The sequence below is a fragment of the Mytilus trossulus genome, chromosome 4 (assembly GCF_036588685.1).
Source record: "Mytilus trossulus isolate FHL-02 chromosome 4, PNRI_Mtr1.1.1.hap1, whole genome shotgun sequence".
Lineage (NCBI taxonomy): Eukaryota > Metazoa > Mollusca > Bivalvia > Mytilida > Mytilidae > Mytilus > Mytilus trossulus.
The window spans coordinates 56,238,535-56,252,676 of record NC_086376.1 but is presented as its reverse complement, the minus strand read 5'-3'; the positions used below and the strand labels follow the sequence as shown (position 1 = coordinate 56,252,676).

At 30.7% G+C, this 14,142-nt stretch overlaps 1 protein-coding gene across 1 annotated transcript in view; it reads right to left on the bottom strand.

The window, feature by feature from the left end:
* Window positions 1-14,142, bottom strand: part of LOC134715579 (ubiquitin carboxyl-terminal hydrolase 3-like) — a 28,086-nt gene that overhangs the window by 9,326 nt on the left and 4,618 nt on the right. Inside the window, exons 3-12 of the mRNA XM_063577847.1 lie at window positions 13,589-13,675; window positions 12,922-13,008; window positions 12,594-12,647; window positions 11,830-11,971; window positions 11,625-11,710; window positions 9,372-9,479; window positions 8,629-8,742; window positions 7,517-7,737; window positions 7,144-7,224; window positions 6,536-6,654 (exon numbers count right to left, since the gene is read on the bottom strand). Of these exons, the coding sequence (XP_063433917.1) occupies window positions 6,536-6,654; window positions 7,144-7,224; window positions 7,517-7,737; window positions 8,629-8,742; window positions 9,372-9,479; window positions 11,625-11,710; window positions 11,830-11,971; window positions 12,594-12,647; window positions 12,922-13,008; window positions 13,589-13,675 (1,099 nt within the window). The remainder of the gene's footprint in view (window positions 1-6,535; window positions 6,655-7,143; window positions 7,225-7,516; window positions 7,738-8,628; window positions 8,743-9,371; window positions 9,480-11,624; window positions 11,711-11,829; window positions 11,972-12,593; window positions 12,648-12,921; window positions 13,009-13,588; window positions 13,676-14,142) is intronic.

Here is a 14,142-nt window from a genome sequence, read left to right as displayed (position 1 = left end):
ACGTTACAACAGAAGTACAGGGTTAATGTAATTGCTTCATTCAGCTGTTATCAATGGTTGTTTTTTTTATATATCAGACTGTATTCAGACAATCTGTACTTGCAAGATGTGAAATGGAATGAATTATGAATAATAATTTAATTATAATTAAAACAGATCTCAGTCCTATCATTTAATATCACAGTTAATCAGACAAAAAAGATGTCGGCAGATTGATTCATCACTGATCTGTTTACATTTTTCTGTATTCCCCTTTTACATGAATTTTCTGTTTAAGATATTTGGTTTCCTTAAATATAATACTACTATATTATTTTGTTATAAAACATGTCATTCATGCAAGACTAAACAATGAGCATAAAACAATTCAATCATTTTTATTTTTAAATCTGTATAGAAGTTTTAAAAGCATTTGATTTAATAATAAGTTAATAGAATACAAGCAAATATGTCCTATTCCCGACTAATTACCTAGAAAGAGACAAATTGCCATACATTATTTATTCAACAGAACAAAGAACACAATAAAAATTGAAGCAGACATTTAAGAATTTGTAAAATAGATCTCAGTCCTATCATTTAAAATCACAGTTTATCAGACAAAAAAGATGTCGGCTGATTATTTCATCACAGATCTGTTTACTTATTTTTACTGTATTTCACTTTAACATCATCCTAATATGAGATTATTTCATTTGATATCATTTCTTTTTTGTTTATATTCTATAAATGTCATTCATGGAGGACTTACTTTTTACACAGAAGAACAATATCAAAGTTCTTCTTAACCAAAACTAAGTCTGCAGAATTGTGTAAGTTTATAATAACTTTATAACGTGTCAGAATGAAGAATATATGACTACCCATCAATAACTAATGCTAGATCTCAGTCCTATCAATAAGTATCATTGTTGTTCAGATGATTAAATATGTCTGCAGTTTGATTTCATCATAGATCTAGCAGAGTTACATGTGACAATCTTTCATCAAGTTGAAAGTGTTCCATGAATTACTGTGGATTCGTTTATTTTTGTGGGTACCTATTTTCATGGATTGAGGAAAACTTGCATATTTGTGGATATTTAAGTTTGTTGTTATGGAAAAGTTTGCATATATTTCGTCAGTGATATTTGTATTTTGTTGAACAGTTAAATTCCTGGTTCCCCTGTTCCCATAAAATCCACGAAAAATTAGTATCCAACAAATATTAATGAATACACAGTATCAAAGGCTTTCATTGGTTGATGGTTGGTAGACAAAACATTTCAGAAAACAAACTACCTAGACCAATAACTTTAACCTGAAGCGGGACAGACAGACAGACAAAGAAACAAACACACAGACCAGAAAACATAATGCCCATAAATGGGGCATAACAACTTTGGTGGTGTTGTAATCAATAAATGGGGCATAACAACTTTGATGGTGTTGTAATCCTAACATCAAGCTGTTGTCAATGTGTTTTTTTCTATATTAGAAATTTCAAGTTAATATCAAATTTACAAATTTAATGTGTCAGAATGAAGACTAAACGGCTACCCATCAATAACTAATGCTAGATCTCAGTCCTATCAATAAGTATCATTGTTAATCAGATGATTAAATATGTCTGCAGTTTGAATTCATCATAGATCAAGCAGAGTTACATGTGACAATCTTTCATCAAGTTTATATTGTTCCATGAACTATCAAAGGATTTCATAGTCCAACATAATGATGTGCGAAAGACAAATGAAATCTGAAATTAATTATACAGCCAATTGCATTTAGTGTGTAGGCAATCTTTGTTTAGCTTGCTTGCTAGCTAAACTGTGAAGTTGTTAGTAGATTAGGTAAACTATCCTCCTTTACGAGTTGACTACCCCAACAGATAGCCTATCTATCTGTCTGAAGGACAAGGCTATGTCGATTTGAGGATAGTATACCTTACCTAATAATTACTTCACTGTTCAGCTAGCAAGCAAGCTAACTAAAAATATTACCTTTGTCTCCACCCTCAATGCAATCTGCTGTAATAGGTGTTGTATTTCTTACATCAGCTGTTATGTGTTTTTTCTATATCAGACATTCAGCACTAAGTTGATGAAATGGAAGAAACATGATTTAAACAGATCTCAGTCCTATCATTTAATATCACAGTTAATCAGACAAAAAAGATGTCGGCAGATTGATTCATCACTGATCTGTTTACTTTTGTTAACTGATCTTCACTTAAAAACAATTTTCCTCATATGAAGTTGAGATGCTGAAGAAAATATGTCCTATGTAGGACTAGTTCTCTACACAGGGATGGATTATGCAAACAATCAAAATACATATTGTAGAAGCTGTTGACATAAAACACAAACTAGGCTCCCCCTTCATTATTAAATGGCAAAAATAACTGAGTTCCACACATGAAAACCACAAAAAAATAATTAAATGGGTCCAAAATCAGAGACCTCAAATTTCAATTTAATTATAATCTCTGTGCAAAGTAAGAATAAAGTTAAAAGAAAAATGATATACCCTAGGTTTAAGCGCTGATTGAAATATGAAGTAAAACAGTTCTCAGTCCTATCATTAAAAATCACAGTTAATCAGACAAAAAAGATGTCGGCAGATTATTTCATCACAGATCTGTTTACTTTCTTTTATACAAATATTCACAATTGTCTTAATAAGCAATTCTTTTCTTTAATTCTACCTTATTTCTATATGGAAATTTATCATTCTAATGAAACAGGATAAATTGGCCATGTTTACAACCAAATAAACTTACTTAGGGACAATAAATACTTTGATTATTTTATCATTCTATCATGTTCAGATACATTCTTTCATAAATTAATGGATATATTCTACATGTGTAATGCCCCTCCAGTCATGCTTCAATGATTCCCTATATAATCAACCAAATTTTTCCACCGAAAGGGGGGGGGGGGGGGACGGGCCCCCCAGGGCTCCCCCCTGGATCCGCCTATGCTATCAGAATGAAGAATTCAATGACTAATGCCAGATCTCAGTCCTATCAATAAGTATCATTGGTTTTCAGATGATTAAATATGTCTGCAGTTTGATTTCATCATAGATCCAGCAACAATTCTCAGTGAAAAAAGGCTCTGTATTTTAAATATTAATATGAATTTGGTCTTTAATTTGATATTATAGTAACATTTCTATCATCAATTTCCATTAAACACCATTTAAACAAGTCATTAAATGTACCAGAAAGAGACAGCAAGCAAGATTAAACATTACCATAGCAATATTGTGCCTGAACTGGCATTGCACTATATTTTTTCCCCTAGAACAATATATATATATTGAAAAATTCTCAAGTTACTTGTCACAGATGCAACCTGATTACATATGATAGAAGAGGTACCCTCTTTGACATTCAATGATAAAAATAACCTGAGTTCTACACATGGGAAAGCCGATAAATAATTAAAATCAGTCCAAAAGGGGAGGTCAATACTTTCAATATGATTGCAATACTGCAACCACAGAGAAAAAATATACAAGAAGATGTAGTTTTAGTGTTAAGTATTATTTTAATCTTCCATAAAAAGTTTATATTGTTCAGTTATCAAAGTCTTTACCAGGTATTTATTATTAGACATGTTTGGTCAATGTTTGGTATAAAAAAATTCCTGACCTGAACTTGAAGTGTTGTACTTATAGCATTGTTATGTTAGACAATCTGTACTTACAAGATTAGAAATGGAATGAATCAAGAATAATGAAATAAAACAGATCTCAGTCCTATCATTTAATATCACAGTTAATCAGACAAAAAAGATGTCGGCAGATTGATTCATCACAGATCTGTTATCTTTCTTCTACTATATTTTACTTAAACTAGTTATGTTTAAAATCAAAGTTTCCTTAATAAAAGGGTTATCACATTAAGACCTTTAAATAATTTTGTTATTGTCTTTTTTTTCTTATTGTACAGATTAACACCAAAGAAAATTTTACAGTGGTATTGAAGCTTAGTCAACAGTACTCGACACACGAGAAACTTTTCTGAAATAAATCTTCATGTTAATTTCTCAAAACTATGGAATGAACATGGGTGCAACATTACCAACACAGAAGTACAATTCTAAAGGAAACAGTAAACAATATTTTCAATTCCCATTGGGAAAAATATCCAAGGTTAAAGCCTCTATTGAAAAACACACTTAGAAATAGAAAATTAATTGAATAGCACAAGCTGATTAGGATTGTTGTTAAGTATCGTTGGGATGTCAGGGAGTTAACATGTCTATCCACAACCCTCTCACAAAATCTCTTTAGATGCCACAAAATGTAAACAAGCAAAGTGAACAACAGAAGCAATGCAATAATTACATCTTGATAAAAAGCCAATGCTGATCTTTATCATAGGCCTGTCACATCTGACATATCAAGATAAAACATAGGAAATCCTCTGGTACTCTGATGAAAACATACCCTCATTCATTATTATGGAGGTTAAAAATTCAGCTGCTGTCCATGTTTAGGCTTAAATTAAAATATTGATTGTTTGCCCTTTACCGACCGACCCTATAAATTCGTTGCGCCCGAAAATCTTTTATTTGTATTTACCAGCAAGATTTTATTTTATTTTATTTTTTCGTTCCTACCGAAAATCTTATATTTGTATTTCCCGCTCAAAACTATTTTATCCGGAATTCTCGGGTTTTATCTTTAACGTATAAGGTCCAGTCCGTTTGGTATCACCTGAGCGTTTGACATGAACACTTGCATCTGAAATTTCAAAGCATTTGTTTGAAATCGATGTTCAGCATGTGCTTCTGTACCTTTATACTTAAAGAGCAGGGTTCATTTTCAAAAAAGTTCGTTTGATACAAAATTATAAACGTGTGAACAAACTAATTTGTAAACGGACGTTGAATTCTATGTAGGGATAGTCTTTTGTGATCCGGAGATCAGGATGATTATGTTAACGATGTCGCTATATTATTTATATCTGACATGAACCAAAAGTGGCTAAACCCTGTAAAGTGGAGAATATCTGGCAGTAAAATCGCCAAGTTGTCCATACAGATCATTTATAAATGCGATGTAAAATACGTGACAATTGTCAGAGTTTTATGTCTTGTAGCATTTTGATAGGAAACAAAGCTAAGGCACACACGATGTTTTTAACACTCAAGGGACTTTTTCTACTAGGAAATGTATGTCTGCCCAGACATATCTTATCAGTACAAAGTTATATTTTACAGAAAATCTTAAGGTAAGCATACAAGGTACGTAGTACAGAATATAAGTGCGAGTTCAAACTCTTCAACATTCCAGGCATATAAACGTTGAAGATATGGGGCACAGCTCTATTTTTTGATATTTGAAAACAAAATAGTACTGTGCATATGAATTAGCTTCACATTCTACGTGATATTTGTTTTTAAACTAATAGTCCCAGAAAACTTATTTGCAAAAACAAAACGGACACAAATGACATTATGCAGAGTTTGTATCTATAAAATAAAATTTTATACCTACCTGCCTACCCATGACAAATAATATACCGAGCCAAGTTATTTTTTTTGGGGAAAAAATAAAATATTTTACCTACCTACCTACCCTGTTTCAAAACATAGGGTTGGAAAAGGGCAAACAAACAATATTTTAATTTAGGCCTTATCAAATCAGACAATCTTTGAGATGGTAAATAGAATGAAACAAAGTAAAACAGATCTCAGTCCTATCATTTAAAATCACAGTTAATCAGACAAAAAAGATGTCGGCTGATTATTTCATCACTGATCTGAATACTTTCATTACTGTGTGTCACGAATAACATTTCTTATTTAATAAAAATAATACTCTTTTAATTTCCTTTGCATAGTAACCCTTTTAATAAGTTTAAGGCCTTTACAGAATTCTTTTTTTTTTTGCCTTAAACTAATCGTTGTTAAACACTAAATCTAATTCTTCAGTTGAATTAATGTATAATCATGAGAGACAAAGAGGAAATATCTCTAGATAATGATGATCAACATATGAAAAGCTGAGCAGTTCCCAGAACTGGTAAGCACTTTTCTCCAGAGCACGCACTTTCCCTACTTTCAACAGAGGTGTAGGCAGTGTAATAAAAGACAATACTACTGATGTGATGCAAAAAAATTATAATGCAAAGGCCAGATTCATTACATCTAAATAAAGCGTAGGAAAGTCGATCCTTGAATTTTACAGTGGAAAAGATTAAGCTGTTGTTCATGTCATTTTAGATCAGAAAAGCTACGCTTCAAGATGTTGAAACGGGATATTTATGAAGTATAACAGATCTCAGTCCTATCATTTAATATCACAGTTAATCAGACAAAAAAGATGTCGGCAGATTGATTCATCACTGATCTGTTTACTTTCATTTTACTGCATTCACTTAACTATTTTTCTTAGTGAATCTGTATCTTTCTTTGATAGTACCTACTTTCTATACATACATGATAGTTTACTGATAATCACAAAAGCTTTACACTAAAAATGGGTAGAAAAAAACAAGCAGCCAACACTGTCTTAACAACTTGTTGAATTTTCTTACATTTGGCAACCTGCGAATCCAGAATTTCTTCGTGGAACGTTGTTTCTTTTTACAATTACTACACATATACAGTTCAGAAGCTTCTAATTCTTCTAACTCTGTGAAACTTGAAAGACAATCTGAAAAAAGGAAACAAATGCATGTTTGTTCTTTAACAAATAATGCTACTTTACCAAATCATTTATTCAGGACAATAAACAGTTATTTTATAGATTATGTACAATTCATTAATTTTTGTTGACAGAATTTTCAACTTAACTCCCAAATCAATATTGTGAACAGATGTACTTTGAATTCATTATCATATGTCGAGTTCAATAGACAAATACTGCTTGATTTAGTCAGAAAGGTGAACCATGACTTCAAAATTTCATTAAAATCACAAATTCCAAGTTTCCTTGAAAACACTTTTCCTCAATTCACAAACATAAACAATTTAACAGTAAGAGTGGTTAAATATTTTTAAATTTTGCTGTTATCAATGCGTTCGAATCATATTTTATTAAGAAATTGACAAACTATAATATACAAGTTACTATATTCATAATTCCCGAGGTATAAGGGTTGCAATATACTTGGAATAAATTCTACTTTTTTTTATTGTGTACCTTCTAGACGACATACTGGATCACCTTCTTTATTTTTTGATGATCTGGTACTAAACTGAGGTGGAATATCAAGTGAAAGATCTGTAAAAAAAAAAAGTAAGCTAAATGTGGTTATATGAATCATGTATTTTTATGGTTTGTCATTAAAACGTGTATGAAGTATTCAATCCAGGTACTTTTAAAAATAAAGTAATTCACCAAAATTCCAATAATAAATAAGAATTTTATACAGTTGAAATTTGAGCATTGAAAGATGGCGAACTTTATGGTACTTTTACCCACATCTCCACTTGATAACTTCTATGAACTATTCATATTTCAATGTTTAAGCATGTAATCTAGGTGTCTGTGACTCTGTGTAAGCATTACTAACCTAGAAATGGGTCATGTTTCTTGGATTCCATTCGGCATTCCAAACATGTGACTTCATTCTGAAGTAATCCACCAAAAATGGCAGTTACAATTGTACTTTTTCCTTTCGGACCTATAAACGGACTATTATTATTTGGATATGGTAACAATGAAAGAAGTTCTGTGTGAAGTCTATCCAATAAATATCTCATGAATTCATGGGCATCTTGTTGTTGATAACCTCTGAAATGAACAAATAATAAATGACTAAAATGTACATTAGTTGAAATTATTAAAATATACATACTGATTATTTACGTGGAGCATCAGTAGTATCAAGAAATATCATGTAGGAAAAGTAATTAGAACAAAAATCTGAACGCTTCAGTATAAAATAATTATTTGGTTTCACAGGACCTACAATCCCACTGAATAGATCATGAAAAAGTTATATCCTATATCAAATATATTATTGAACAGATCTCAGTCCTATCATTTGATATCACAGTTTATCAGATGAGTAAGGATGTCGGCTGATTGATTCATCACTGATCTGTTTAGTCCTACATAACACCATTTATTAGATTTGCATCATGGTTCAAGAACGGCCTATCTTCATCTAACAATAAAGGGTTCAATTTAAACTGACAGAATTGAAAATATATACAGAGATGGCACCAATGATGAAAAAAAACAGCATGCCTAAGTCCCTTCTGTGTAACATTATCAATAGACTAGCAAAATTTACACTATATATCATGATATATGACTATCCTGTAAATAATTAAGGGTTGGTTTTCTTTTCAGAAGGGGGTGATTAACAGAAAATTGCATAGTTGAAAATTGCATAGCTTTGAGAAAACATCCCAAATGAACTAATTCATTATCTTGGGGGAAAAACAGGCTACTTCCTGTGAATACCACAACTTCATTACAGTGTATGGTTATAAATGAGGCCCACCTCTGGGTGCAGGATTTCTTGCTGTGTTGAACCATTTTTGGCTGTTACCTGCTCTTTGGTCTGGTAGTTTTCTCATTGACATATTTCCAAATTCCATTCTCAATTCTATTATTTTTGTTGTTCCAATATATAAATACAAATTTATTTATAACTTATATTTTTGGCTAAATTACCTAAACCTAGGAACTACTTTCCAAATAACACAGAAAAGAGATTCAGGTGAAATGGCTCCTTTTGTTCCCTGCCATAATGCTATCAATGTTTTTCTCACTTCCTCTATCAACAATCTACAAAGTAAAAAGTAGTAAATGTAATACTCATTGAACAAAGCCAGGGGTCTTATTCCTATATAAATCATGATAAATAAACAAAATGATTAAAAAATTACCGATACTGTTTGGAACGATCTGTTTACCAGAATGCTGTGTGAAATGCGTGGCTACAAACTTTATTTTCTTTCTATTTATAAATCCAATTCAATCCAACACTTTCTCACTCAACATTGTTTTTTTTAAGTTAGCCAAAGTCAACATTATTTACATGTCCAATTTTCATTGAATTTAAATCACTATGAAGATACATTTCCACCAGAAAAGCAATTTCAATATATAATTCTATACTAATGAAGTCAAAACAGACATCATAAAAATGCAGTTTGACAAATCTTAAAGGTATACTAGTAGTCTTCACAATTAACCACAAGTCGTAAGGCATTGGCTTGTAAAATTCTTCTATACAAGCAAACAGAATCCAACTAAAATTTTCCAAAAAATGAGTTTCTGGCTTGTGAACTCAAAAATTAAGCATGAAGGCTGTACAAGAGTTCCTCAATGAAAAATGAAGAGCCAGAACTTTCTATAACTCTTAAAACATCACAAAAACACTATTATCTGTACACCAAATAATATAGTCTTACATATCCTCTTCTGTTTTTGAGGCTTTTCTTGTTATGTGTTTCCTTTTGGTTGACTTTTCCTCTAATGATGGCAGCTGCTTGATATACCCACAGAACTGCTGTATGTTACTAAAAAAAAAAGAGGGAATGCTTTATTAATATTCTATACTAAAAAATATTTCATTCACAGTCAAATCTTGATTATATAAACCTATTATATATTAGGCCTAGACAAAAAGATCAGAGTTTCCGGTTATCGACTGACCCTGTTTTTTAGCCCCGACCCTAACTTTTTTATTGGATCTTCCAAAAAACAAAAAAAAACTTGTATCAACCAACCCTGTTTTTGACACAGGCTTCTGATAGATGACATAATATTTTTCTCTCTTGCATACATGTGAACCTCCCGACGGGAGTACAAAACTCCCGTTTTCAGGGGTCTCCTCCCGTCCTCCCGTTTAGGAGAAAAAAACTCCCGTGTATGAAATATTTCATGAATGAAAATTTTCAGACGCCATATTTGATCATTACTTACTACTGTACGGGTGTAATTGACACCTGTGTTAAATTTTACCTGTACAACAAAGAAGATGTATAATTATATGGCTTCACTTGACAGCTTGGGTGTCAAACATACTGGTAATCAACGATGTTTACCTCTGGCTAACTGCCGTTGTGTTATAAAAACGATGTGTATTGGGTATATTGAAATACATTTTTGTTACTTCCCTTTGTTTTATGCTGTTTTCAGTTATTTTGCTTTTAAAAATGTAAATCGTAAAAAGACCATAAATGATTTATATTTTATCCAAATAATCATAAAAGGATGTTGATTAAATGAATTTAAATGTTTTGGGACAAATAAAAAAATATAAATTTATAATTTGTTTTAGCAATCTAGACCTCCTTTCATAGATTAAATTGAAGTTTATATTATAAATCTGTTTAGCTGATTAGAATATACAATATGCACATTTACATGAATAAAAATTGTAGTTAGTTTATTTTCTAAAAAACCTTGAGACTGAAAATGGTTGTTGTTAGTATATAAAAGATTTTATTGTGTAAGCTAGAATAGCAAAACATTTTACACTGTAAAAGTCTCTTTAAGTTTTCTACAAATATGACTTTCATAATGCTTAAAAGCCATGCAGTACTACTGTTAGTGTTTGTTATTTTTTTAATTAATTCATGATGTTGCAAATATACATGTAGAGCTTATTTCTTTCCTATTTGTCTATACATTTACCAATGATAAGGAAATGGAGACATGAATAAAAATTTATACAGATAAGATAAATAAATATAATGATTTATTTGCAAGCAGTGAACAATCATTTATCAAAAATAAAACAAAACTAAACAAGAAATGGATTCTTTTTAATATTTTATTTTATTCAAATAGAAAGGCAATAAGGATACTATAAACATATAGCAATTTGATGGAAATTTGAAGAAAAAACACAATTTCTACATCATATGGTTACATTTACGACAAAATTTATGTCGATAAAAAACCTCCTGATCTGAGACCTAATCTCCTGACCAAAATTTCCAAATCTCCTGATCTGAGTTTCACAGTCCATCACATGTATGCTCTTGCTTCTACTTGCATAGAAAGCCAGTAAAACATTTTATTAATGTCAAAAGGTATTCCAAATAGGTTAAAATCCAAGAAATTTGCACAGCAGGTGCTTCTAAAACATTGCAAATGGCACACTCGTTTTTTGAAACTAATTACGGATCCGGACTTGGAAAAAACATGATAATTTTCCGGATTTCATTTACAATGTCAAAAAAAAAAAGAATTCTGACCTACCGACCCTATTTTTCAAAATGATGTTAGCGGAAACACATATCTTTTTGTTTTTTAGGCCTAATGAAGTATTTTCATAGAAACATTTGTACATATCACATACAGCTTGCTGGATAATATTCTATAAATATATACCTGCTACCAGTATTAATAATTACCATTATACAATGAACATGCAATCTTTTTTGTTTCTAAAACCAAGAGTGTAGTTCAAAAATGTTACTTGATTCCTAAGCAACAAAGGCTGTTTGTTTTCATAGATTTACAACATAGATAACACAACATTTTTTTTTGGCACAAGATTGACAAGTTAGAAATACTCATGGTATACAAAAGAACTGATGTAATTCCTTCTCCCTCATAGTTTGTTTTAGCCACATGGTTATATAATCTGAATAAAAGTTGTACCAAAGCCATTACAAATATATCAACTATTACAAATGATATATTATCTCTACCTTAGTGACTGTAATACTGCATTCATGAAACATGTGTTTCCAAGGTTACGTAGACCAGATGATCTGGGTCGAGATATTCTATCTTCCTGAAATTAGAAAACATAACTTTAAAATTACCAATTGGTTTTATTTTTATAAATTAATATAAGTCATATCTTATTTGTGATTTAATGATTTTTGTTGAGCATAGTTTTTTTTGCATTACCTTTTTTAATCTTTTTCTTTTTGGATCATTTTCTTGCGTCTCAGTTGAATTTCTTCGCTTACTGATTGGGACATTTTCTTGCGATTCTGTTGAATTTCTTCTAACTTTTGGTCGTAATGTTAACTGTGTGCGATTCTGTGAACTGCAAAAGATACATCTAAAATTACACATTTTATTTTCTTACATGAAATACCGAACATGTTTACTAAAACAAGTGTTACTTGAATCATTATACAACTGAAATTGTTCTGAAACAGAGAACAATATTTCTCTAGGAAAAATTTCTGCATCACATAATTAGTGATCTTGGAAGGCAACTTCATCATGTTCAAACAAGTCAGTTATATCAAGGTTGAAAATTTTAATAATTCTAATCACTTGAACATCAGTTTCATTTCATGATAGCTATGGAGATATAAATAAAATGTTTTTGCAACTTTCAAAAAATTGGAGAAAGATGTACAGAATAAATAATAAGTATCAGGATGTTTTTAGTAATTGCAATTGATTAAATTTTTTCAGCTACATAGTATCTACATTATAGACAATTTAAAAGGGGTAACAGTTAAAACCAAATCCTTTGGAATGGAGTTTGAAACAGTAACATTCACATGTAAGCCGGCAAATCTGAATTGATTGAAAGGATGATAAAAGGACCCATTGTAAATGTGCCTCTGTAAAATAAAACGGTGCAGGCAGATAATTTGAATCCTCAAAAAGAATCTAAAAGTATTTTACTGTCAGATCAACTTCTTTTTACTTACCTTTTATTTTCTGAATTTTCGTCACAATGTTCATGCTTTGAACATGTGTCAACTCTGAAAAATAAAACATACTTAGATTACATACCAAGTAATAAATCTGTTTTATACAAAAAGATATACATCGCTGATGTATTATAAATCTATAAATCAAACTTTTAACATTTGTTGAGTCTTAGGACCCTGGAACTTACTTCTTGCTTCCTCAACTTTAATAATAAATGCACTTAAATAACTGTAAGCATAAATAACAATTATAAACACAGTTTCCTTATTAGCATAATGGCTACATAAAATAGCATGAAAACTAATAACGGAGACTGATATGTACCTCATTAACAGCTGAACCACATGTCTCCGCAACTTGTCTAAGTGGCCCTGTTCTGTATCATTAATTACAAATTCATCACAGGCATAACTGAAATATAATGTAACCTACATGTATTATACACCTAAACTGAAGTGTTACAATTCAAAACTTTGAAAGTAACCCAAATAAATTTCAGTGAAATTAAAAAATGAACATGTAAGCAAGTTTGGAAATGATTAAAAAGCAACAGGGTGACGATTGCATTCATTTTGCAGTTGGAAATAAAAAAATAAACATTGCAGTGTATTTAGTATTATTGGTTGTACTGCAATTATTGACAAAGGAAGACAACTCCAATCTTAAATATTACTTCCCACACAAACAATGACATTGATATGTAGAAGAACAGATACTTAATGCATGCACAAATTATTGCAATTTTCTTAACCACAAAAGTGTTATGATTGCATTCATGCAATCTATAATAAATAAAAATAAAAGTATTTCTTTTCTGTTTTTCTACATTCCTGTAAATTCTATAGAGTTACTCGTGATATTAACATCATTTTGGAATCAATAAACAGCAATATATGCTTCTTCAAAAAGTGAGTTTTTTATTCTGTAGAAGGAATATGTTTGTGCTCATGTTTTGTAGTTTTGTGTGTGACAAGTATTATGTAATATTTACCAGAATACAGCAAAGGATTCACAGTCCATACATACTGAATGGTTGGGATTCTCTTCATTGTGTAACTTTCCATGACCATTAACATACCTAAATATACAACATGTATCAAATTGAAATACAATCTTAAATTTAAAGACTCATTTCTGTGGTTAACCATCAAAAATCTTTTGACAGAAGGGTGCAGCCAGATAAAATGGATACAATTAAAGCATATCAGAGAATAACTTACATAATTACATGTTATTAAAATCAAATGACAATTGTTAGGATAGACCTCATGATCATCATCTCTTGGCCCTTTAAACAAACTTTTAATTTTTTCTTGAGTCATATCACAACTTAAAGGTAACTTTAATAGTCTACTGAATTAGCATATCTAATTGACATTTATAGTTTCTATAATTGTAAATCTAAACAAACACATTTACTACTCAATTTTACAATAGTCATGAACAAGAATGTGTCCATAGTACACGGATGCCCCACTCGCACTACCATTTTCTATGTTTAGTGAACCATGAAATTGAGGTATTAACTCTAATTTGGCATTAAAA